This window comes from Salvelinus alpinus, chromosome 19 (assembly GCF_045679555.1).
Source record: "Salvelinus alpinus chromosome 19, SLU_Salpinus.1, whole genome shotgun sequence".
In the NCBI taxonomy this organism is placed as follows: Eukaryota; Metazoa; Chordata; class Actinopteri; order Salmoniformes; family Salmonidae; genus Salvelinus; species Salvelinus alpinus.
Window position 1 is genome coordinate 22,053,114 of NC_092104.1, and position 27,046 is coordinate 22,080,159.

The 27,046-nt window shown below is 41.8% G+C and overlaps 1 protein-coding gene across 3 annotated transcripts; it reads right to left on the bottom strand.

Moving 5' to 3' along the window:
* Window positions 1-6,446: 6,446 nt before the first annotated feature.
* Window positions 6,447-16,822, bottom strand: LOC139545136 (leukocyte surface antigen CD53-like). 3 transcript variants are annotated; one of them, XM_071352565.1, is made up of 8 exons: window positions 16,701-16,822; window positions 13,962-14,045; window positions 11,235-11,423; window positions 10,778-10,852; window positions 10,441-10,554; window positions 10,110-10,202; window positions 7,220-7,303; window positions 6,447-6,879 (listed from the first exon to the last, which is right to left on the bottom strand). In XM_071352565.1, the coding sequence occupies exons 2-8, from the start codon at window positions 14,022-14,024 to the stop codon at window positions 6,811-6,813; spliced, it is 687 nt and encodes a 228-aa protein (XP_071208666.1). In that variant the 5' UTR covers window positions 14,025-14,045; window positions 16,701-16,822; the 3' UTR covers window positions 6,447-6,810. The 3 variants fall into 3 exon arrangements, with proteins under 3 accessions (XP_071208666.1, XP_071208665.1, XP_071208667.1); XM_071352564.1 differs by lacking the exon at window positions 16,701-16,822 and adding an exon at window positions 16,114-16,251; XM_071352566.1 differs by lacking the exons at window positions 13,962-14,045; window positions 16,701-16,822 and adding an exon at window positions 13,498-13,660.
* Between the last annotated feature and the right edge of the window lie 10,224 nt (window positions 16,823-27,046).

A 27,046-nucleotide genomic window follows, 5' to 3' on the forward strand; every position in this document is an offset into this window, starting at 1 on the left:
TGTATGACCATGAAACCTGTAGTCTTAACAGATGAGTAGAGTATTCTCAATGCTTTACATGCTTACAGTCTGCTTGACTCCAATGCACCATGGGGCAGCAGTTGTGCTAGCTTTGACTAATCTGGTTAAAACAAGCTGCCTTACTTGTACAGTTTTCTTGCTCATTGTAACACTATGGTTATGGCTGTGGTTGAAGTGAAAAGTAGTCTCTTCCGTGGATGTTTTTGGTTTAGTTTAAAATGTGCTTGTCACTATCAATCATGTGACCTCTAGTTTGACGTCTGATTCCTACTGTCAATAACTTTATTTTTATTTTTTTGGAACAGTTAAAAACGCATACAAGCCATATTTTTGAGTAGCTTAAACACTTTGGAAAATAGTTGCTGTTAAATCAATCATTTCTCCTGTTCCTCCTTCCTATTGCTGTTGATTGCGGGCTGCTACTTCAATTGAGCGTTGTAACTAGTGAAAGGTGGTTGCTTACTTGGTTCGCATTAGCAGTGATGAGCCTATTAGTTTCCAGCTTCTTTCAGTGAAAGTGCATTGATTGTTATTTTGAGAGGCTTTTTCAATTGATGCTAAGTAGATGGCTCCATGGTGCAATGGGGTGGGGATGGCAGTTATTTTCAGTTATTTGGCTGAATACTGGTTACAAAAAGAGGCAGATTTGAATCATCATTGGTAACTTTTTTTAACTAACTGTAACTGTGATCTTAACCCATAAGGGGTCTGTTGTTTTTGGTGTTATGTATGCTCGCAATGGACAGTACAGGGGCGTGATTTCTTGATGCTGTATTTGACGTGATCAATTTAAACAAGTGCAGGTTCTATCATGGGTCGACGGTTACTCAACAAACATAACTGACAGCTTTTATAAAAAACATGATATACAGGTTTTTAACCTAGATTCTTTAGAGGGGCTGGGCACCCTATTTTGTTTCCTCATTCCAATGAGGTTGGTGGTTATGATTGGGTTGTATGAATAGGTTTGGCTTGGGGATTTTGGTAGAAAAGGGTTGGAAAAGATTTCTCATCTTATTTATTGATATTACATAAAGCAGTGTGATGGATCTGCTGTCATGGACCTTTTGGTGGACTAAATATTTACTGAGTGATAAGAGATCACTCTTTACAGCATTTAAATCATGGATGGTTTGGGTTCTCTCTAACTTAACGAAATGTCCTTTCTAGTCATGGTACTGTCTCAAACTATTCTAATTGAGCTTCAGATTTCTGATACGCTGTGTCATGCAGGTGTATTTATTTGGCTTTTGATTACAACATTTTCGTTTGCAACTGTTACTTGGCCGCAGTGAGTAATTTACTGGGGTGGAATAATGTCGTATACACCCATTATACTGCATATACAGTGTCCTCTTGGGCCACTGGGCTACATTATGTCATACCCAGAAATCCCGGTTGGCATATTCCCGGAATGAGCAGGAAATCCGGAAGCCTCTAACTAGGATTCCTGAAACTCAAACTTTTGGAAAGTTAGCAGAATTTTGCAACCCTACCCTCCTCTGATTAGACCAGTAAACATGGAATGTGTCATTAAAATGGCATGTACTGTTATTATTGCGATATGCAGCAAAAGAAAGAAACTATGGAACACATTTTTTAAGGCGTTGTACATCAAACATTAATTTGTCTTATGATATGTAGGTCATAAGTAATTGAATAGCCCAAAGGCTGAATGAAACATATCTTTCCAAATGAAATCCCTTTTTATAGACTTTATTTCTTTTTGTCCTGTGTGTTTAGAGATATGCAGGAATAGTCTAGCATCTTACGTTTGGTGGCATTGCTTTACCATAATGTTAGTCGGTCAGTTTCTGCTGAATTAATTAGTAAACATGTTTGTCACTCAGAGGGACTCTGTGGCGAGCTCTTTAAAAAAAACTTCCCCATTAGTTTATTCTGTTGTATGTTTGCAGAAAGGAGGACAAAAGTGCCACATTTACTGGAATTTTGTACAAACTAAATAAAGAAATTGACCTCCCCTGAAATGGACTGTACTGAAGGCATGACGTCACATTGAAGATGCCACTTACTGTGCTTTAGACACATGGTAATTAAAGGGGCGCATGGCATAAAAACCGGACTGTCATATTTGACCAGAAAATATAATTAACGAATTCAGTAGTTTTGCATATCTCTAGGTGAATTGAAATAATTGTGTGTATAGTTTCTGAGGTATCAGGGGTGTTCAGTTTGCAATAAATGGTATATTCTGCTGTGTACAGTAAAACATTTTAAATTACAAAATTGTACTTGTTTCTATTTTTTGTGATGGTTTCAAAAAAGAACAATTATTTTAAAATTTAAAGGAAATCTTAGGTTTTTTTGTCTTAAAATATTGATGCAGGATTTTATTCTTTAAATAAAACTGTGGAATACTTATGGAATGCTTAAATGTCTGTTTTAATTCTCTACTTAAAAGGCCCAGTGCTTGTCAAACATTTCATTCCAAAATTGTAGGCATTAATATGGAGTTGGTCCTCCTTTGCTGCTATAACACCCTCCACTCTTCTGGGAAGGCCTTCCACTAGATGTTGGAACATTTCTGCGGGGACTTACTTCCATTCAGCCATAAGCATTAATGAGGTTGGGCGACTAGGCCTGGCTCTGTTGGCGTTGCAATTCACCCCAAAGGTGTTCAATGGGTTTGAGGTCAGGGCTCTGCAGGCCAGTCAAGTTCTCTTCCACACCAATCTCAACAAACCTTTTCTGTATGGACCTTGCTTAGTGCACAGGGGCAATGTCATGCTTAAACAAGAAAAGGCCTTCCCCAACTGTTGGCATGAAGTTGGAAGCACAGAATTGTGTAGAATCATTGTATGTTGTAGCATTAAGATTTCCCTAAGGGGCCTAGCCAGAACCATGAAAAAAAAGTCCCAGACCATTTTTCCTTCTCCACCAAGCTTTACAGCTGGCACTATACATTGGGGCAGGTGGCGTTCTCCTGGCATTCGCCAAACCTAGATTTGTCCGTCGGACTGCCAGATGAAGCGTGATTCATCACTCCAGAGAACGCGTTTCCAGAGTCCAATGTCGGCGAGCTTTACACCACTCTAGCTGACGCTTCGCAGTGTGCATGATGAGCTTATGCTTGTGTCTGGCTGCTAGGCCATGGAAACCCATTTCATGAAGCTCCCGACTAACATTTATTGTGCTGATGTTGCTTCCAGAGGCAGTTTGGAACTCGTAATGAGTGTTTACACCCATTCTGTGCACTTGTGTGGCTTACCGCTTCATGGCCGTTGTTGCTCTTAAATGTTTCCACTCCACAATAACAGCACTTACAGTTGACCGAGGCAGCTCTAGTAGGGCAGAAATTTGACGAACTGACTTGTTGGAAGGGTGGCATCCTATGACAGTGCCACGTTGAAAGTCACTGAGCTCTTTAGTAAGGCCTACTGCCAATATTTGGCTATAGCGATTGCATGGCTGTGTGCTTGATTTTATACACCTGTCAGCAATGGGTGTGGCTGAAATAGCCAAATCCACAAATTAAGGGGTGTCAACATTTCTATAAACAGTGTATTCGGAAAGTATTCAGACCCTTTCACTTTTTCCAAATTTTGTTATGTTACAGCCTTATTCAAAAATTTATTAAATACATGTTTTTCCTCGTCAAACTACACACTATCCCATAATGACAAAGCAAAAACAGGTTTTTAGAATGTTTGCAAATTTATAAAAAATAAAACAGACTTACACAAGTACTCAGACCCGTTGCTATGAGACTCAAAATTGAGCTCAGGTGCATCCTGTTTCCACTGATCATCCTTGAGATGTTTCTACAAGTTGATTGGAGTCTACCTGTGGTAAATTTAATTGATTGGACATGATTTGTAAAGGCACACACCTGTCTATATAAGGTCCCACAGTTCACAGTGCATGTCAGAGGAAAAAAAGTAAACCATGAGGTAGGAGTTGTCTGTAGAGCGCAGTGACAGAATTGTGTCGAGGCACATGTCTGGGGAAGGGTACCAAAACATTTCTGCAGCATTGAAGGTCCCCCAAGAACACAGTTGCCTCCATCATTCTTAAATGGAAGAAGTTTGGAACCACCAAGACTCTTCCTAGAGCTGGCCGCCCGGCCAAACTGAGAAATTTGGGGAGAAGGATCTAGGTCAGGGAGGTGACCAAGAACCCAATGGTTACTCTGACAGAGCTCCAGAGTTGCTCTGTGGAGATGGGAGAATCTTACAGAAGGACAACCATCTCTTCAGCACTCCACCAATCAGGCTATTATGGTAGACTGGCCAGACGGAAGCCACTCCTTTGTAAAATGCACATGACAGCCCGCTTGGAGTTTGCCAAAAGGCACCTAAAGGATTCTCCGACCATAATAAACAAGGTTCTCTGTTCTGATGAAACCAAGATTAAACTCTTTGGCCTGAATGCCAAGCATCACGTCTGGAGGACACCTGGCACCATGGTGAAGCATGTTGGTGGCAGCAGCATGCTGTGAGGATGTTTTTCAGCGGCAGGGACTGGCAGACTAGTCAGGATCGACGGAAGATGAACGGAGCAAAGTACAGCGAGATCCTTGATGAAAACCTGCTCCAGAGCGCTCAGGACCTCCGACTGGGGCGACGGTTCACCTTCCAACAGGACAACGACTCTAAGTACACAGCAAAGACAATGCAGGGGTGGCTTCGGGACAAGTCTGCTCCCAGAGCCTGCTCCCCATCTAACCTGACAGAGCTTGAGAGGATCTGCAGAGAAGAATGGGAGAAACACCCCAAATACAGGTGTGCCAAGATTGTAGCGTCATACCCAAGAAGAATCGAGGCGGTCATTTTTTGCCAAAGGTGCTTGAACTAAGTACTGAGTAAAGGGTCTGAATACCTATGTAAATCGTTTATTTCAGTTTTTTTATTTTAGTATTTTATCGTTCCAGAATAAGTCTGTTGAAAAAGTCAAGGGGTCTGAATACTTTCTGAATATAGTGAATTTCTGTATAGTGTATTTCTGTATAGTGTATTTCCACAATGGAGTAATATTGTGAAAATTATGATACTGCCTTTTTAGTGTAAGAACTGTTTGAAAATTCTGCCTGATATTTCCGCCTGTTGGTGGGATGGAGTTTTATGCCTACCTGTTGACCGGTCTCTTAATTACATTAGTTAATATACCAATAAGAAAGAGTTCCAAACCTCTCTGCCAGTAACAGGTAGATTTCAGTTTTTTTCCAAAATTCTTGATTGAGATATTGCTATGTGCTAAGAAGCTTTTGTTTTTTTATGAAAAAAATATCACAGTAAGGTACTTCATTGTTACACAGAAATTATTGATATTGAGATAAAAACATCTGCATTTGACCTTTAATGCATAGGCTACCTTCAAGTGTATTTGCAAATGTACCTGCAAGATGTTGCATATGGTTCTCTCACCTCAAGTTAAATATATCCCACCCCAGGATTGAGAAAAAAGGTAAAGTGTGGGTCCCAAGTTAATGTGATGAAATAAAAAAGCACTGAAATGTTCCATACGCACAAAAACTTATTTTGCTAAAATGTTGTGCACTAATTTGTTTACATTCCTGGTTAGTGAGTATTTGTCCTTTGCCAAGATAATCCATCCAACAGGTGTGGCATATCAAGAAGCTGATTAAACAGCACGGTCATTACACAGGTGCACCTTGTGCTCAGGACAATAAAAGGCCACTCTGAAATGTGCAGTTTTGTCACACAACACAATGCCACAGATGTCTCAAGTTTTGAGGGAGCATGCAACTGGCATGCTGACTGCAGGAATGTCCACCAGAGCTGTTGCCTGATAATTGAATGTTCACTTCTCTACCATAAGCTGCATCCACAGGAGTATTTCTGTATGTAATAAGGGCCTTTTGAGTGGAAAAAATATTTCTGATTGGCTGGGCCTGGCTCCCCAGTGGGTGGGCCTATGCTCTGCAGGGCCCACCCATGGCTGCACCCCTGCCCGTCATGTGAAATCCATAGATTAGAGACTAATTTATTTCAATTGACTTATTTCCTTATATAAACTGTAACTCAGTAAAAACGTAGAAATTGTTACATTTATATTTTTGTTCCGTATATTAAGGTGGTGTGAAAAACTGCAGATTTACATAGAAAGGGGCCTGAATGGAGATGCACAACAAAAAGCATCCTTTATTTCCTTGTTACAAACACAAACGACCCAGCCCAAACAATGTGGTAGCGTTTTCACTCAGAGAGGACTTTTAACAAAGGCTCCTTTTATTCAACTTCATCGCCCTCGTTGTTATATTGTGAAACCACCAGCATCAGATAAGCTAAAAATAGTGGTTATATGAACACACAAAGCAGGTTGAAAGTTAGTGACAGGAAACCATGTGATGTTGAGAAGCAGCAGTCACAAATAACATAAGTAACTACACAGTAAGTCACTGCGTAGTTACAAAGATCGAAAAGTAATTTCAGTCAGATTCATTGTGGGGTTAAAATTAAATAACAGCTCAATGTTTATTGAATTATTTGGGTTGTTTACAAAATGTGTCAGTACAGTCACAGGATCAATAGTATTACATAGCATTCAAAAGTGCAGGTAGGTAGCATAGCTGTTAAGAAGACAAAAAGGACACTGGTTAGAACCCCCAAACTGTCTAGGTGAAAACTCTGTCGATGTGCTCTTGAGCAAATTGCTCCTGTAAGTCACTGGATAAGAGTGTCTGCTAAATGACTCAAATGTAAAAAGTGCCTGCCTTTTAGCATGTAATGAAATGAAACATCATAGAGAGCATGAACCGAGAGGGGATTATATTACAAAAAACAAAAAAATAAATAAATGCCGTTTTCATCATTTGTAGCTGAGTCCAGACTGGCTTATGTGGCAGAACAGAGTCACGGAAAAACACATGCCCAGGACCTACCAACATTGAAAAAACAAAATGGATGTGTTAGCCTACATGGTGTTCTGGTGGAGTTTTCATTTCCATCTAATACATGTTTAAAAACTCATGCAACAGCCTCCCAAATGGCCATACATAGTGCATGGGCTTATCTGGTCAAAATGAGTGCACACTGCATTACATAGGGAATAGGGTGCCATTTGGGACACAATACATATATCTTAGAAGCTATACATGATGATTGATACATATAGTTGAAGGTTTATCGTGGTCAGGAATAAGACATGTTTGTCATGTGAATGTGGATAAACCTGTCACTGACCCCATGTATTAACAAGTATGGGAAGATGACTATACCTCAATAACGCAGAGCACAATCACAGCAACTCCAGTGGCTAGGAAGTTCTCCTCAAACCAGGCCTTCAGCTTATTGTAACAACCCTGAGATGAAGAAGAGAAAACATTGCTGAGTGACAGCTATGTTTTTTTAATGTACAGTAACAGTCAAAAGTTTGGACACACCTACTCATTACAGGGTTTTTCTTTATTTTTACTATTTTCTACATTGAAGAATAATAGTGAAGACATCAGAACTATGAAATAACACATATGGAATCATGTAGCCACCCTTTGCCTTGATGACAGCTTTGCACACGCTTGGCATTCTCTCAACCAGCTTCATGAGTTAGTCACCTGGAATGCTTTTTCAACAGGAATTCTTTGCAGCAATTTGACCATGAAGGCCTGATTCACGCAGTCTCCTCTGAACAGCTGATGTTGAGATGTGTCTGTTACTTGAACTCTAGGAAGCATTTATTTGGGCAGCAATTTCTGAGGCTGGTAACTCTAATGAACTTATCCTTTGCATTAGAGGTAACTCTGGGTCTTCCTTTCCTGTGGCGGTCCTCATGAGAGGCAGTTTCAACATAGTGCTTGATGGTTTTTGCGACTGCACTTGAAGAAACGTTCAAAGTTCTTGACATTTTCCGGATTGACTGACCTTCATGTCTTAAAGTAATGATGGACTGTCATTTCTCTTTGCTTATTCAAGCTGTTCTTGCCATAATATGGACTTGGTCTTTTACCAAATAGGGCTATCTTCTCTATACCACCCTTCCTTGTCACAACACAACTGATTGGCTCAATTGCATAAACACTTTTTTGGTTACTACATGATTCCATATGTGTTATTTCATAGTTTTGATGTCTTCAATATGATTCTACAATGTAGAAAATAGTAAAAATTATTTTAAACCCTGTAATCAGTAGGTGTTTCCAAACTTTTGACTGGTACTCTAGTTTTATAGTTCAGTTCACTTGTTACCCACATGAAAGGATATTTGTTATTTTTTTAGTTGATTTTTTTTATTTCACCAGGTAGGCCAGTTGAGAACAAGTTCTCATTTACAACTGCGACCTGGCCAAGATAAAGCATAGCAGCGCGACAAAAACAACACAGAGTTACACATAAACAAACGTACAGTCAATAACACAAAATAAAAGAAAAATAGAAAGATCTATGTACAGTGTGTGCAAATGTAGAAGAGTAGGGAGGTAGGCAATAAATAGGCCATAGAGGCAAAAATAATTACAATTTAGCATTAATACTGGAGCAGATGACGATGTGCAAGTAGAGATACTGGGGTGCAAAGAGCAAGAGGGTAAGTAATAATATGGGGATGTGGTAGTCGGGTGTGCTATTTACAGATTGGCTGTGTACAGGTACAGTGATTGGTAAGCTGCTCTGACAGCTGATGCTTAAAGTTAGAGAGGGAGATATAAGACTCCACCTTCAGAGATTTTTGCAATTCGTTCCAGTCATTGGCAGCAGAGAACTGGAAGGAAAGGCAGCCAAAGGAAGTGTTGGCTTTGGGGATGACCAGTGTAATATACCTGCTGGAGCGCGTGCTACGGGTGGGTGTTGCTATGGTGACCAGTGAGCTGAGCTAAGGCGGGGCTTTACCTAGCAAAGTCTTATAGATGACCTGGAGACAGTGGGATTGGTGACGGATATGTAGTGAGGGCCAGCCAACGAGAGCATAGAGGTCACAGTGGTGGGTAGTATATGGGGTTTTGGTGATAAAACGAATGGCACTGTGATAGACTCATCCAATTTTCTGAGTAGAGTGTTGGGGGCTATTTTGTAAATGACATCGCCGAAGTCAAGGATCTGTAGGATAGTCAGTTTTACGAGGGTATGTTTGGCAGCATGAGTGAAGGAGGCTTTGTTGCGAAATAGGAAGCCGATTCTAGATTTAATTTTGGATTGGTGATGCTTAATGTGAGTCTGGAAGGAGAGTTTACAGTCTAACCAGACACCTAGGTATTTGTAGTCGTCCACATATTCTAGGTCAGAACCGTCCAGAGTAGTGATGCTAGTCGGGCGGGAGCGTGTGGGCAGCAATCAGTTGAAGAGCATGGACTTAGTTTTACAAGCATTTAAAAGCAGTTGGAGGCCATGGAAGGAGTGCTGTATGGCATTGAAGCTCGTTTGGAGGTTTGTTAGCACAGTGTCCAAAGAAGGGCCAGAAGTATACAGAATGGTGTCGTCTGTGTAGAGGTGGATCAGAGAATCACCAGCAGCAAGAGCGACATCATTGATGTATACAGAGAAGAGAGTCGGCCCGAGAATTGAGCTCTGTGGCACCCCCATAGAGACTGCCAGAGGTCCGGACAACAGGCCCTCCGATTTGACACACTGAACTCTATCTGAGAAGTAGTTGGTGAACCAGGCGAGGCAGTCATTTGAGAAGCCAAGGCTATTGAGTATGCCCGATAAGAATGCGGTGATTGACAGAGTCGAAAGCCTTGGCCAGGTCGATGAAGACGGCTGCACAGTACTGTCTTTTATCGATGGCGGTTATGATATCGTTTAGGACCTTGAGCGTGACTGAGGTGCACCCGTGACCAGCTCGGAAACCATATTGCATAGTGGAGAAGGTACGGTGGGATTCGAAATGGTCGGTTATCTGTTTATTAACTTGGCTTTTGAAGATTTTAGAAAGGCAGGGTAGGATGGATATAGGTCTATAACAGTTTGGGTCTAAGGTGTCTCCCCCTTTGAAGAGGGGAAGACCATTATGTGGTACCATTTCATTTCAATTCCATCAACTCAGAAAGTAAACCAAATTCTAATTCCAATTCAAAATGTTCATCATTGAAAAGCATTGAAGGGAATTGGAAATGGAATTTCAGTGTACTTCCTGAATTGACCCCAAGCCTGGCAGCATATCTCTTTCCAGTATACCGGCTGATTGATGTCACATTGGGTCTTGGAGCAGCAGGACGCAGGCATTTTATCCTTCCAGTCACTTGAGTTATGGACCCCACAGCACTGGAACTACATGTATGTAATAGAATTAAACATGACAAAAGCAGTGTTATCAACACATGAAACATCACATTTCCACTCACTTTTGTTCACATGCCTGGGAGGGCTAAAGAGGGAGTATACATGTTTCATTGTAAAGTCTCAGTGTCTCCCTATAAGACCTGGTCATGTCACTATATAGTACATAAGGTACCATTTGGGACGCACACTAAATGTTTCTTATATATATTTCACAGCACACGCTCACCGTGGTCTGAATGATGTCCCAGTCACCCGTGCTCATTGTTGAATTCCCACCTTTAGCTGATTCCCGGGACTTCTCCAGACTGTCCGTGAGATCCCTCTGTAGGAAGCTGCCAATCTAAGCACACACATTAATTACTTGGCAGTATGACCATCTCATAAAACGCTACCTGATTATCTCCTATCATCTTTGAGCTTTCCTCACAACAATCGCCCTCTCTCAATCCCTGATGTTCCTCATGTAAATTAGTATTGTATTAAAGTTCTCTTCTTCACTTCATTTTCTGTCACCCCTCTCAAATCTCCTCCCAACATCCCAGTGCCCATCTGCTATATCTTACCTTGCTCTCATATAAAAGCAGTAGAAAGGCTGCAGTCAGCTCCACCAATATCAGAATGAACAGCAGGATGAAAAACTGAAAATCAAGAAAAGTACAAGTGTTTGTAAGTCATTTTAATTTAAGCAAGGACAGTGAATGATCCCCACTGGGGAAAAACTGGTTGAATCAATGTTGTTTACACGTCATTTCAACCCAAAAATTCAATGTGATGACGTTGAATCAATGTGGAAAACTGATTGGATTTGAAAAAATACATCAATGTCAGAGAATTTTGTCTTTTTTTCACCCAACTTTTAACTTAAATCCAACGACAGGGTGACATTGTTGGATGATTTCATGTTGAATTCATGTTAGACAACTCAACCAAATGTAAATCAAAACTAGACGTTGAACTGATGTCTGGGATGAGACCAATGTCTCTAAAAAAATATGAAATTATGTCAAATGTGAGACCTACAGTGACAAGGAGGCAGCGGTTCTCTTTCAGGGCCCCCAGGAACCCCAGGAAGGACACACAGGTCATGATGATGCCAATGATGAAGAGCATGTTGGCAATGTTCAGGGTGGACAGGGATGGGATGAGAGACGACACCTTAGAGTTCATCATCATGAACACTCCAAAACCAAACCCTGCAGTTCCACAGATCTGACAAGAACCAAACACAACAGCATGTGTTCAACATACAGCACCAGTCAAAAGTTTGGACACACCTACTCATTCAAGGGTTTTTCTTTATTTGACGATTTTCTACATTTTAAAATAATAGTGAAGACATCAAAACTATGAAATAACACATATGGAATCATGTAGTACCAAAAAACTGTTAAACAAATCAAAATATATTTTATATTTGAGATTCCTCAAAGTAGCAACCCTTTGCCTTGATGTCAGCTTTGCACACTCTAGGCATTCTCTCAACCAGCTCCATGAGGTAGTCACCTGGAATGCATTTCAATTAACAGGTGTACCTTCTTTTCTTTTCAATGCGTTTGAGCCAATCAGTTGTGTTGTGACAAGGTAGGGGTGGTATACAGAAGACAGCCCTATTTGGTAAAAGACCAAGTCAATATTATGGCAAGAACAGCTCAAATAAGCAAAGAGAAATGACAGTCCATCATTACTTAATACATGAAGGTCAGTTAATACGGAATATTTCAAGAACTTTGAAAGTTTCTTCAAGTGCAGTCACAAAAACCATCAAGCGCTATGATGAAACTGCCTCTCATGAGGATCACCACAGGAAAGGAAGACCCAGAGTTACCTCTGATGCAGAGGATAAGTTCATTAGAGTTACCAGCCTCAGAAATTGCAGCCCAAATAAATGCTTCACAAGAGGTCAAGTAACAGACACATCTCAAGATCAGCTGTTCAGAGGAGACTGCGTGAATCAGGCCTTCATGGTAGAATTGCTGAAAAGAAACCACTACTAAAGGACACCAATAATAAGAGACTTGCATGGGCCAAGAAACACGAGCAATGGACATTAGACCGGTGGAAATCTGTCCTTTGGTTTGATGAGTCCAAATTTCAGATTTTTGGTTTCAACTGCCGTGTCTTTGTGAGACGCAGAGTAGGTGAACGGATCATCTCTGCATGTGTGGTTCCCACTGTGAAGCATGGAGGAGGAGGTGTGATGGTGGTGTGGGTGTGCTATTCAGAATTCAAGGCACACTTAACCAGTATGGCTACCACAGCATTCTTGCAGCGATATACCATCCCATCTGATTTGCGCTTAGTGGGAATATAATTTGTTTTTCAACAGGACAATGACCCAACAGACCTTCAGGCTGTGTAAAGGCTATTGACCAAGAAGGAGAGTGATGTAGCGCTGCATCAGATGACCTGGCCTCCACAATCACCCGACCTCAACCCAATTTAAATGGTTTCGGATGAGTTGGACCGCAGAGTGAAGGAAAAGCAGCCAACAATAGCTCAGCATATGTGGGAACTCCTTCAAGACCGTTGCAAAAGCATTCCAGATGAAGCTGGTTGAGAGAATGTCAAGAGTGTGCAAAGCTCAAGGCAAAGGGTGGCTAATTGAAGAATCTCAAATATAAAATATATTTTGATTTGTTGAACAATTTTTTGGTTACTACATGATTCCATATGTTATTTCATAGTTTTGATGTCTTAATTGTTATTCTACAATGTAGAATAATATGTGCCAATATATCCTCCAAACACTGGCTTCGAGGGCATAATCACTTTAATACAACGGGTTACCAACATATTTTCATTAAAAACGTTATTTTGCTGAATTTATTCATATAATTTCATCCTTCCACAAGATATAGTCCCGATACAAATCTAGGGTTGCTACCCAAGCCTGCTGGTCGGTTGTTCTATCGTTTCGGTTGCTAGAGACGCGACCCAGCCACCCAGTCGTTCGTTGTAAATGTTCCATTGCCATACTGGCTGGCAACGTTCTTATCCCTTGCTTACTAGCTAGCCAACTACGGCTAACAATTACGTCAAAAAGCGCATCCAGAATAACAGCAAAGAAGCTGCATTTGCATTTGTTTAAGCTGTTTTCTAGTGACATTTATTTAAATACACAATAACAATGAGCTAATGAGGCGCCATTTCACCTGGCATAGAAAATGTGTTCTCTTGTCAGAACACTATTGTTCAAAGGAGCTAGCCAACAACACAGCTAACACAATCACTTCAAACGGAAGCTGGAAAGACTGCAAGCTAGCTGCATTTCGTTTCGTTTTACCTTTTATCAATTTACATTTCTTTGTATATATCCATTAAAAAAATACCGGCTGATTCATGATTTCAACTGTCTGCGAAACGCTGCCTGCGTGCCTGTCTCGTCACGACATGTTCATTACTATTTGACAGCTGGAGATCGAATTTGAATATTGAAGCAGTGTTGCAAATGTCGGAGAGACAGACAGCAAGTTTTATGCAAATCTCCGCTTTTGAAAACTAAACGTTAGTCCAAAAAAAAGTCAGATGGAACAGAGTAAATAGGCATTTTAAAGTCATAGATTTAGCCGGTGGTAACGTGTGGAATAGACACCAGCTGGAATGCGGTTTTAACCAATCAGCATTCAGGATTAGACCCACCCGTTGTACAAATTGTGATAAATGGACACTGAAATATTGAACATGGGTTTTTATCTCATTGAGGGAAGGAAGAGTAGAAGGTAACAGATGGATGTTTGGGATACGTACAAAGCACACGAAGTTAACCACACACATGGTGTATTTCAAACACTTGAGGCAATTTTGAGCCATTTCCCAGAAGTGCGTTCAGACCTGAAAAAACAAAATAAGAGACAGATAAACACACAATGTGCCAACAGATCAATGAAAAGCGTGTCTTTAACACAGAAACCATCAGTGAAAACAGCAACATACAATACCACACAAATGCACAGCAAAGATTGTTTAAAAACTTTGAGGACACCTCTGAGTCAGATTTGTATTTTGTTCATCAAAAGAAATGAGAAGGAGCATGGTACCATTGTCTGAGACTGAGTAGTGAGGCCATCAAGTGTCACACAGTATGAGGAAATGAGCCTGCTTTATCTGGTTTCCTGTGTATAATACTTCCTTTATATTTATCCAGGGGACCAGGCTGGTTTTCATCATAGTTTTTACCCTGATGTTTAGACCAAGACAGTTTGATATCGATTTAATCTTTGAGGAAATATCTGTCGAAGTAAACCAACATCATAACAATATTTCATTCAACTGCGGGATGAATGTGGGTAGAATTGTACACCTTCTTCAGGTTAATATACTGAACAAAAATATAAACGCAACATGGAACAATTTCAACGATTTTACTGAGTTACAGTCCACATGAGGAAATCAGTCAACTGAAAGAAATTCATTAGGCCCTAATCCATGGATTTCACATGACTTGGAAGGGGCACAGCCATGGGTGGCCATAGGCCCACCCACTTGGGAGCCAGGCCCAGCCAATCAGAATATGTTTTTCCCAACTAAAGGGCTTTATTACAGACAGAAATACTCCTCAGTTTCATCAGTTGTCTGGGTGGCTGGTCTCAGACGAACCCGCAGGTGAAGAAGCCGGATGTGGAGGTCCTGGGCTGGCGTGGATACACATGGTTGGCGGTTGTGAGGCCGGTTGGAAGTACTGCCAAATTCTCTAAAATGACGTTGGAGGTGGCTTATGGTAGAGAAATTAACATTCAATTCTCTGGCAACAGCTCTGGTGGACATTCATGCAATCAGCATGCCAGTTGCACGCTCCCTCAAAACTTGAGACATCTGTGGCATTGTGTTGTGTGACAAAACAACACATTTCAGATTGGCCTTTTTTTTGTCCCCAGCACAAGGTGCACCTGTGTGTAACAATCATGCTGTTTAATCAGCTTCTTGATATGCCATACCTGTCAGGTGGATGTATTATCTTGGCGAAGGAGAAATGCTCACGAACAGGTATGTAAGCAAATTTGTGCACAAATTTTGAGAAACATAAGCTTTTTGTGCGTATGGAAAATTTCTGGGATCTTTTATTTAATGTAATGAAACATGGGACCAACACTTTACATGTTGCGTTGATATTTTTGTTCAGTAATGTGTCCAACCCAATATCACCCTCATCCTCTGAAACCATGCTGTGTCTGTAATTGATAAACATATTGAAATGAAACTGTTTCAATGTCAAATTTAAAATGTACTTAATTTCCTTCTTGACATTCAAGCTAATTTCAATTACTGCCAAATTACCTCTAAGAGCCTAAGAAACCCCAAACTACCCTACCTTTCTTGTTATACCACATTTATAAAATGTCTTCAAATAGATGTTTTCAATAATACTGACAACATTACATTTTAGATTGTTCTCAGACAAGGTTTAATAAGTTATAGTTACTCTCTCTTTATAAACCCATGACCAATGTCTCTTATCCCTTGGTTAGCTATCAAATCAATTTTATTTATATAGCCCTTCTTACATCAGCTGATATATCAAAGTGCTGTACAGAAACCCAGCCTAAAACCCCAAACAGCAAGCAATGCAGGTGTAGAAGCAGAGTGGCTAGGAAAAACTCCCTTGAAAGGCCAAAACCTAGGAAGAAACCTAGAGAGGAACCAGGCTATGAGGGGTGGCCAGTCCTCTTCTGGCTGTGCCGGGTGGAGATCATGTGGACATTAGCTATGTCTATTAGATCAATAGACTCATGCAGTAAGTCACTCATAACAATCAAAATACAATCATATGTCCTCTCTGGTTTATAACCAATAAAATATAACTTTCAATTAAAGATGATGACATTGAGACGTCATTAAATTCCTGTGAGAATGGTATCGATTGAGCTTTAGTGAATTAAGAAAATGTCAACCTTGTGCTTACCTTGTCAGTTGAAATAGTGATACAAGTGTAACTCAAGCCCAATACCCTCTACAATACGTTGTTTAGAGGATGTACTGCTCCTTTGACTTTACCGTACTGGTACTTTCCATTCTCATTAGACTCTGAAGGCAAGGGGTTTGTCAGTTCATTCTACTTCCTTATTCTGGGGCACACTGGGACAAATCTATACTGAGAACTTGTGCCGTGCATTTTAAACTAGAAAAAGGAAACACACAAAGTCTAAAGCTGTGGTAACCCTTTTCTACCAGTGGAGGGGAATTTGGCACCTATGTTTTCAACTATAAATAACCAATGATCAAAAAATATTTTCTGAAGTAAAAACTGACTCATTGTTGTTTCAATCATGCCTACTCTGTAAGAGTGAAAATGTGCTATGCACATCCACGTTTTGAGAGGTAATCAATGGTTTAATACACAGGTAGGAGCAGTCAAAAATGTAGATTATTATTGTTTACATACATTTTTTTCTGTAAATTTGAAACAATCCCTATAACATACATATATATTAGTCTCTCAGGTGAGATTCATCCAGAATGAAATCAAAACATGAAAATACAGAATGATACCTGAAAATGGCTCAGTCTCAATGGCAACTGTTCTTGTCAGATGCTTGGTCATTATGCTAAGTACTCATAACATAACTTCTCTCAAAAAAGGTACCCGATTGCTTTGTGTTCTATTTACAGACAAAGTGAATGAGATCCTGTATTGCGTAATAAGCCAGTTGAAAGTCATGGGTTCTTCTTTTACTTGTAACCATATCCATTACGACTGAAGTGTCATAAGATGGGGACGGTGAAACACAGGCAAATCAACTGCAAACAATAACAGAAACATGTTTTGGATGCATAGTCAGCACATTTGAACTAAGACCACAGACAGTCTTATAGACTAAGGAAGAGGAAACAGGCTAAGTAGAATGAAGAAGATGGTGAGAATCACATTGGCATCCTATTCCCTATATATAGTGCACTACTTTTGACCAGGGTCAATGGGCTTTAGTCAAAAGTAGTGCACTATATTGGGAATAGGGTGCCGTTTGGGACACACACATTGATCCAAATAAGTAAAAGCGTAGAAAGTGTACTGTACCTGCAGAATGAACAGGGGTATGACACCTGCTCCAGTGCTGAGAAAGTTCCTCCCCAGTTCCTGAGCTTCATATGACAGCCCAGAAAGAGACAGAGGTTACGTTGTTGTGACTGTTGAACTATGTCACCTCCTGTTGGGCACACCACGGATCAACTGCACCCATGGTCCCAGTGAAGATTGACAGACACGACACGGAAGCTCTATTAGACTCCTGAAGTATGGTTACGCTCGTAACCACGTGCCTGCTGAACCAGGAGACCGAACGGGGTAGGGAGATGTCATTTCCTGTGTTCACGGTGACACAAAGCAGTATCCAACCAGATGGATCAACATCGTAACACCACAAGGGAGTTGCCAGATGATGGTGGGTGCAGTACCAGAGTTGCCGGTACCTCTCCTAGTGGGACGGGATTGTCCGCTGTTCGCGGCCCTATGGGGGAACGAGCTGAAGAAAAAGATACGAGCTGGCCGAAGAAGAGAGCGGGGACGACCCATCGCCTGTGCGGCCCGGAAGCAACCGGTTGACCAACCTGTATCTACAGGTCCGGAGTCGGAGGGGGCGCCGGAACCCGACCCCCCTGGGGAACCACTGGAGGAGGAGCCCAGCCTCCCCCTCCTCAATTTCGAGGGTCCAGTCGAGACACCTGCTGGGGGCCAACTGAGGGGACAATTCGGGACGTCCCAGTGGGAGGATACGAACTTGAAAGCCGCCGCAATCCAAGTGATAGCGGTGGATGGACAGCTACTACAAATCTGTCGTTCTGCCCCTGAACAGTCAGTTAACCCACTGTTCCTAGGCCGTCATTGAAAATAAGAATTTGTTCTTAACTGACTTGCCGAGTTAAATAAAGGTTAAAAAAAATCTCATAGAGGCCCATCCTCAGTAGAACACACACACAATAGTTAACAGAATATTCTATTCTGTCGAATAAAACAACCATTATAATGCAATACAAGCATTATAACATCATCTTGCAATTTTCCACGACACAAGACAGCACTGTTCGGTATGGCAACCCAGCATGGTGGCTGACCCAAGCATATTTTTTTTATTTCATACACAATTTAAACTGAATCCAATTTATTGCATGATTTACCATTACAGAGCCATGACTGACAATATGCCACTAATTGTCAGAGCCTGTTGCAGTTTACTTTTTAAGTCTAGATTTACTTTATATAATCAGATCTTTTGTATTTCACTGAAACTTAAATGGTTGTGGGGATTTTAAGTGATATAACCTTCAAACATCTCATCAACAATCTATAATGAAAAAGGTCAATTGTCCTCATTATTATTTATTGTACAGTCGTGGCCAAAAGTTTTGAGAATGACACAAATATTAATTTCCACAAAGTTTGCTGCTTCAGTGTCTTTAGATATTTTGTCAGATGTTACTATGGAATACTGAAGTATAATTACAAGCATTTCATAAGTGTCAAAGGCTTTTATTGACAATTACATGAAGAGAGTCAATATTTGCAGTGTTGACCATTCTTTTTCAAGACCTCTGCAATCCACCCTAGCATGCTGTCAATTAACTTCTGGGCCACATCCTGACTAATGGCAGCCCATTCTTGCATAATCAATGCTTGGAGTTAGTCAGAATTTGTAGGTTTTTGTTTGTCCACCCGCCTCTTGAGGATTGACCACAAGTTCTCAATGGGATTAAGGTCTGGGGAGTTTCCTGGCCATGGACCCAAAATATCGATGTTTTGTTCCCCGAGCCACTCAGTTATCACTTTTGCCTTATGGCAAGGTGCTCCATTATGCTGAAAAAGGCATTGTTCGTCACCAAACTGTTCCTGGATGGTTGGGAGAAGTTGCTCTTGGAGGATGTGTTGGTACCATTCTTTATTCATGGCTGTGTTCTTAGGCAAAATTGTGAGTGAGCCCACTCCCTTGGCTGAGAAGGTAACCCAACCATGAATGGTCTCAGGATGCTTTACTGTTGGCATGACACAGGACTGATGGTAGCGCTCACCTTGTCTTCTCCGGACAAGCTTTTTTCCGGATGCCCCAAACAATCGGAAAGGGGATTCATCAGAGAAAATGACTTTACCCCAGTCCTCAGCAGTCCAATCCCTGTACCTTTTGCAGAATATCAGTCTGTCCCTGATGTTTTTCCTGGAGGGAAGTGGCTTCTTTGGTGCCCTTCTTGACACCAGGCCATCCTTCAAAAGTCTTTGCCTCACTGTGCGTGCAGATGCACTCGCACCTGCCTGCTGCCATTCCTGAGCAAGCTCTGTACTGGTGGTGCCCCGATCCCACCGCTGAATCAACTTTAGGAGACAGTCCTGGCGCTTGCTGGACTTTCTTGGGGGCCCTGAAGCCTTCTTCACAACAATTGAACCGCTCTCCTTGAAGTTCTTGATGATCCGATAAATGGTTGATTTAGGTGCAATCTTACTGGCAGCAATATCCTTGCCTGTGAAGCCCTTTTTGTGCAAAGCAATGATGACGACACGTGTTTCCTTGCAGGTAACCATGGTTGACAGAGGAAGAACAATGATTCCAAGCACCACCCTCCTTTTGAAGCTTCAAGTCTGTTATTTGAACTCAATCAGCATGACAGAGTGATCTCCAGCCTTGTCCTCATCAACACTCACACCTGTGTTAATGAGAGAATCACTGACATGATGTCAGCTGGTCCTTTTGTGGCAGGGCTGAAATGCAGTGGAAAAGTTTTTGGGGGATTCAGTTAATTTGCATGGCAAAGAGGGACTTTGCAATTAATTGCAATTCATCTGATCACTCTTCATACCATTCTGGAGTAAATGCAAATTGCCATCATACAAACTGAGGCAGCAGACTTTGTGAAAATTAATATTTTTGACATTCTCAAAACTTTTGGCCACGACTGTACTACTGTTGTTTCAGCTGTGTCTGAAACAAAACAAAAATCTAATAAAAATAATAATATAAATTATAATATCTCAGTAAAATCTACTGTAAAGACTAAAAATCACTGAAGAGGACATGTGTCACGGTCGTCGTAACATTTAAGTGAGGAGGACCAAGGCGCAGCGTGATAACAATACATTCTTCTCTTTAATGAAGACGAAAACGAAACGAACACTATACAAACTAATCAAAACAACAAACAGACGAACGTGAAGCTATACAAACAATAAGTGCAGACACTGGCAACTTACACATAGACAATCACCCACAAACTACCTAATGACTATGGCTGCCTAAATATGGCTCCCAATCAGAGACAACGATAGACAGCTGTCTCTAATTGAGAACCAATCTAGGCAACCATAGACATACATACACCTAGACTAAACACTGCCCCATAAACATACAAAAAACCCTAGACAATACAAAACACATACATCCCCCATGTCACACCCTGGCTTAACTAAAATAATAAAGAAAACAAAGATAACTAAGGCCAGGGCGTGACAACATGGTACCGTACAAACAAATCGATCCAAAGTAGTCCACAACGTTCCCTCAGTTAAAACAGCAGATATAATACCTGGGTACCACTATACTTCTGGGTGTTGACTATTGACAGGTAAGGGCTGGAGGTGACATAAGACAAGAGAGAAAGAAGAATCAAAGGGAACTCTGCAGGACAATATTTGTTGTCAGACACCTAAGTGAAATATATACTTCACAGTAGAGTCGCCCCTCTATACACAGAATCACAATGTTTGAAGTTACAAGTAAATGCCAGAGCAATGAATATAGCGCAAAGCCAATCATATGCAAGGACCTTTTCATACATTCACAGAGTGGGTGGAGTCCCTTTCACCTGATCCTCTACTATTAACATTTTAGTTATTTAGCAGAAAGAGGAATTAGGGTTAAGCGCCTTGCTCAAGGGTACATCGAAAGATATTTCACTGGGATCTTAACCACTAAGCTATCTGCCGCTCAAACAGAAACACCAGTCATCTTCACCTCCTGGCCTTGGCTAAACAGGCAATTACTTTGTTTACAGTTTTAAGTAATTACCAATGTAAAACAGTCCAATGTTTATCTATCAGACTTGGGGACAATTCCATTTAAATTCCAGTCAATTCAGGAAGTACACTAGCATTCCAATTTCAAACCTCTTCAATAGCTAGGTTTCCATCCAGTTGCGACAGATTTTCATGAAAATATTCAAAAATCTGCATAAAGAAAATATGCGCATTTTCTCTCCAGTTGTATTTTCCACCAAACTGACTTGTCGCAGATAAAAATCAGTGAGTGATGACTAGTGCACCCCAAAAAAATCACTTAAAATTTCATGTTCTGAATAAAAATCGAATGTTCACTGTGTTTCCCCTTTTCAACTCTATGGATAGTTTTGCTACAAAACGAATAAATAGCAAATGTGCCTACTCTGGCACATGGGCTCTAGCCAACAGCTCGGAGACAGTGGGGGAAGGATAGTCTACATGATGAGATTATGGAAAAGAGCGAGAATGTTTTATATGTATTTGTCAAAACAGAAGTCAAGCATTGGGATCACCATGTCACCAGAATAAGACCCTTGACATTTATTGGAAAGGAGCATCAAGCTCATGCCATGCACTTTCACCACCCTGTGAACTTCATCATCTGTCGCCTAATTTAACCGGCATGGTTTCCCGATTCGCAGTGGGAGGACCAAATCAAATCTTATTGGTCACATACGCATGGTTAGTAGACGTTAATGCGAGTGTAGCGAAATGCTTGCACTTCTAGTTCCGACAGTGCAGTAATATCTACCAAGTAATCTAACAAATTCACAACGACTACCTTATACACACAATGTAAGGGGATGGAATAAGAATATGTACATATCAATATATGGATGAGATATGGCGGTGCGGCATAGGCAAGATGGTTTAAAATACAGTATATACATATGAGATGAGTAATGTAGGATATGTAAACATTATTAAAGTGGCATTATTTTATTTTTTATTATTTCACCTTTATTTAACCAGGTAGGCTAGTTGAGAACAAGTTCTCATTTGCAACTGCGACCTGGCCAAGATAAAGCATAGCAGTGTGAACAGACAACAACACAGAGTTACACATGGAGTAAACAATAAACAAGTCAATAACATAGTAGGGGGGAAAAAGAAAAAAAAGAGAATCTATATACAATGTGTGCAAAAGGCATGAGGAGGTAGGCAATAAATAGGCCATAGGAGCGAATAATTACAATTTAGCAGATTAACACTGGGGTGATAAATCATCAGATGATCATGTGCAAATAGAGATACTGGTGTGCAAAAGAGCAGAAAAGTAAATAAATAAAAACAGTATGGGGATGAGGTAGGTAAATTGGGTGGGCTATATACCGATGGACTATGTACAGCTGCAGCGATCGGTTAGCTGCTCAGATAGCAGATGTTTAAAGTTGTTGAGGGAGATAAAAGTCTCCAACTTCAGAGATTTTTGCAATTCGTTTAAAGTGACTAGTGATACCTTTATTAAATCCATTTATTAAAGTGGCCAGTGATTTGAGTCTGTATGTTGGCAGTAGCCTCTCTATGTTAGTGATGTCTGTTTAACAGTCTGATGGCCTTGAGAAAGAAGCTGTTTTTCAGTCTCTCGGTCCCAGCTTTGATGCAGCTGTACTGACCTCGCCTTCTGGATGATAGCCGGGTGAACAGGCAGTGGCTCGGGTGGTTCTTGTCCTTGATGATCTTTTTGGCTTCCTGTGACATCGGGTGCTGTAGGTGTCCTGGAGGGCAGGTAGTTTGCCCCCGGTCATGCGTTGTGCAGACCACACTACCCTCTGGAGAGCCTTGTGGTTGAGGGCGGTGCAGATGCCGTACCAGGCGGTGATACAGCCCAACAGGATGCTCTCGATTGCGCATCTTTAAAATTTTGTGAGAGTCTTCGGTAACAAGCCAAATTTCTTCAGTCTGTTGCGCCTTCTTCACCACACTGTCTGTGTGGGTGGACCATTTCAGTTTGTCCGTGATGAAACTTAAAACTTTCCACCTTCTCCACTGCTGTCCCGTCGATGTGGATGGGGGGTGCTCCCTCTGCTGTTTCCTGAAGTCCACGATCATCTCCTTTGTTTTGTTGACGTTGAGTGAGAGGTTATTTTCCTGACACCACACTCTGAGGGCCCTCACCTGCAGGCTGTCTCGTTGTTGTTGGTAATCAAGCCTACCACTGTAGTGTCGTCTGCAAACTCGATGATTGAGTTGGAGGCGTGCATGGCCACGCAGTCATGGGTGAACAGGGAGTACAGGAGAGGGCTGAGAAAGCACCCTTGTGGGGCCCCAGTGTTAAGGATCAGCGGGGTGGAGATGTTATTTCCTACCTTCACCACCTGGGGGCGGCCCGTCAGAAAGTCCAGGAACCAGTTGCACAGGGCGGGGTCGAGACGCAGGGTCTCAAGCTTAATGATGAGTTTGGAGGGTACTTAGGTGTTGAATGCTGAGCTGTAGTCAATGAACAGCATTCTTACATAGGTATTCCTCTTGTCCAGATGGGATAGGGCAGTGTGCAGCGTGGTGGCGATTGCATCGTCTGTGGACCTATTGGTGCGGTAAGCAAAGTGGATCTAGGGTATCAGGTAGGGTGGAGGTGCTATGATCCTTGACTAGTCTCTCAATGCACTTCATGATGACAGAAGTGAGTGCTACGGGGCGATAATCATATAGTTCAGTTACCTTTGCTTTACATTTACATTTACATTTAAGTCATTTAGCAGACACTCTTATCCAGAGCGACTTACAAATTGGTGCATTCACCTTATGATATCCAGTGGAACAACCACTTTACAATAGTGCATCTAACTCTTTTAAGGGGGGGGGGGGGTTAGAAGGATTACTTTATCCTATCCTAGGTATTCCTTAAAGAGGTGGGGTTTCAGGTGTCTCCGGAAGGTGGTGATTGACTCCGCTGACCTGGCGTCGTGAGGGAGTTTGTTCCACCATTGGGGTGCCAGAGCAGCGAACAGTTTTGACTGGGCTGAGCGGGAACTGTACTTCCTCAGAGGTAGGGAGGCGAGCAGGCCAGAGGTGGATGAACGCAGTGCCCTTGTTTGGGTGTAGGGCCTGATCAGAGCCTGAAGGTACGGAGGTGCCGTTCCCCTCACAGCTCCGTAGGCAAGCACCATGGTCTTGTAGCGGATGCGAGCTTCAACTGGAAGCCAGTGGAGAGAGCGGAGGAGCGGGGTGACGTGAGAGAACTTGGGAAAGTTGAACACCAGACGGGCTGCGGCGTTCTGGATGAGTTGTAGGGATTTAATGGCACAGGCAGGGAGCCCAGCCAACAGCGAGTTGCAGTAATCCAGACGGGAGATGACAAGTGCCTGGATTAGGACCTGCGCCGCTTCCTGCGTGAGGCAGGGTCGTACTCTGCGAATGTTGTAGAGCATGAACCTACAGGAACGGGTCACCGCCTTGATGTTAGTTGAGAACGACAGGGTGTTGTCCAGGATCACGCCAAGGTTCTTAGCACTCTGGGAGGAGGACACAATGGAGTTGTCAACCGTGATGGCGAGATCATGGAACGGGCAGTCCTTCCCCGGGAGGAAGAGCAGCTCCGTCTTGCCGAGGTTCAGCTTGAGGTGGTGATCCGTCATCCACACTGATATGTCTGCCAGACATGCAGAGATGCGATTCACCACCTGGTTATCAGAGGGGGGAAAGGAGAAGATTATAATGTTACACAATGAGTGTAACATGATTTTTCTTTCATAGAGGTACATCTCATTACAGAAATAACTGGCTTTCTTGGGAACAGGAACAATGGTGGTCATCTTGAATGTGGGGACAGCAGAATATGTCTGTAAACACACCAGCCAGCTGGTCTGCGCATGCTCTGAGGATGCCGTCTGTGCCGACAGTCTTGCGAGTGTTAACAAGTTTAAATGTTTTACTCATATCGGCCACGGAGAAGGAGAGCCCACAGTCTTTGGTAGCGGGCCATGTCGGTGGAACTGTATTGTCCTCAAAGCGCGCAAAGAAGTTGCTTAATTTGTCTGGGAGCAAGACGTCGATGTCCGCGACGGGGCTGGTTCTTTTTGTAATCCGTGATTGTCTGTAGACCGTGCCACATACGTCTCGTATTTGAGCCATTCAATTGTGACTCTACTTTGTCTCTATATTGACACTTTGCTTGTTTGATAGCCTTGCGGAGGGAATAACTACACTGTTTGTATTCAGTCATGTTTCCAGTCACTTTGCCATGATTAAATGCGGTGGTTCGCGCTTTCAGTTTTGCATGATTGCTGCCATCAATCCATGGTTTCTGGTTAGGGAAGGTCTTAATAGTCACAGAGGGTACAACATCTCCTATGCACTTCCTAATAAACTCACTCACCGAGTCAGCGTATACGTTGATGTTATTGTCTGAGGCTACCTGGAACATATCCCAGTCCACGTGATCAAAGAAATCTTGAAGCGTAGAATCCGATTGGTCAGACCAGCGTTGGATAGACCTAAGCCCTGGCGCTTCCTCTTTTAGTTTCTGCCTATAGGAGAGGAGCAACAAGATGGAGCCATGGTCAGATTTGCCGAAGGGAGGGCGGGGGAGGGTCTTGTATACATCGTGGAAATTAGAGAAGCAGCGGTCCAGTGTTTTGCTTGAGCGGGTACATCAATCAATGTGCTGGGAGAATTTAGGTAGCCGTGTTCTCAAATTAGCTTTGTTAAAACCTGTTGAGGACAGAGGGCGCTGTTTTCACTTTGGGGGAAAATCATGCCCAATTTAAACGGCCTCGTACTCAATTCTTGCTCGTACAATATGCATATTATTATTACTATTGGATAGAAAACACTCTCTAGTTTCTAAAACCGTTTGAATTATATCTGTGAGTAAAACAGAACTCGTTTGGCAGCAAACTTCCTGACCAGGAAGTGGAAAGTCTGAAAACGATGCTCTGTTCTAGGGCCTGCCTATAAATGGGCATGATACGTATTAGTATACATGCACGTCATACACCTTCCACTAGATGTCAAGAGGCAGTGAGAGAAGAAATGGGTTGTTTATCTTGGTCTGAGGTGGAATAAATCCTCTTGGAATGACGTGTCACCCATTTCCTGTTTTCTGGAAAGCGCGAGGATGGACCTGGAATTGCCTTCTGGAAAGCTGTCGTTATAGGCGACTACTATCTCCGGCTTTGATTTTATTTGATACATGTCACAATATCATCGTAAAGTATGTTTTTTCAATATAGTTTTATTAGATTATTGAATTTTTTTCGGGACGTTAGGCGTGTTGCGTTGTCTGTGTTTGTTGACGATGGAGAGCTTCGCGCCACTTGGCTAGTGTGCTTGCTAATTCAAGAGGGACAAAGGACGTTCTAAAACCAAACAACGATTGTTCCCGACAAAGGACCTCTTGTACAACATTCTGATGGAAGCTCATCAAAAGTAGGACCCATTTTATGATGCTATTTCATATATCTGTCGAACTGTGTACTATTAGTTTTGCGCCCAGGTTTTGGGCACTATCTCGCCATAACGTAAGCCTTATGTCGTAATGAAGTTATTTTTAGAATTCTAACACTGCGATTGCATTAAGAACTAGTGTATCTATCATTTCCTATACAACATGTATTTTTTTGTAATGTTTATGAATAGTTATTTGGTCAGAATAGGTGAGAGTCTAATAGAAATATCCGCACATTCTGGGAAAAAGATGCTACGTTAGCACAATGTATAACCACTGATTTCAGCTCTAAATATGCACATTTTCAAACAAAACATAAGTGTATGTATAACCTGATGTTATAGGACTGTCATCTGATGAAGGTTTATGAAGGTTAGTGAAAATTAATATCTTTTGCTGGTTTATTCGCTTACGCTAACGTGCCTATTGCTATCGCTAACGTGCCTTGATGAATGAATGCGGTTGTGTGGT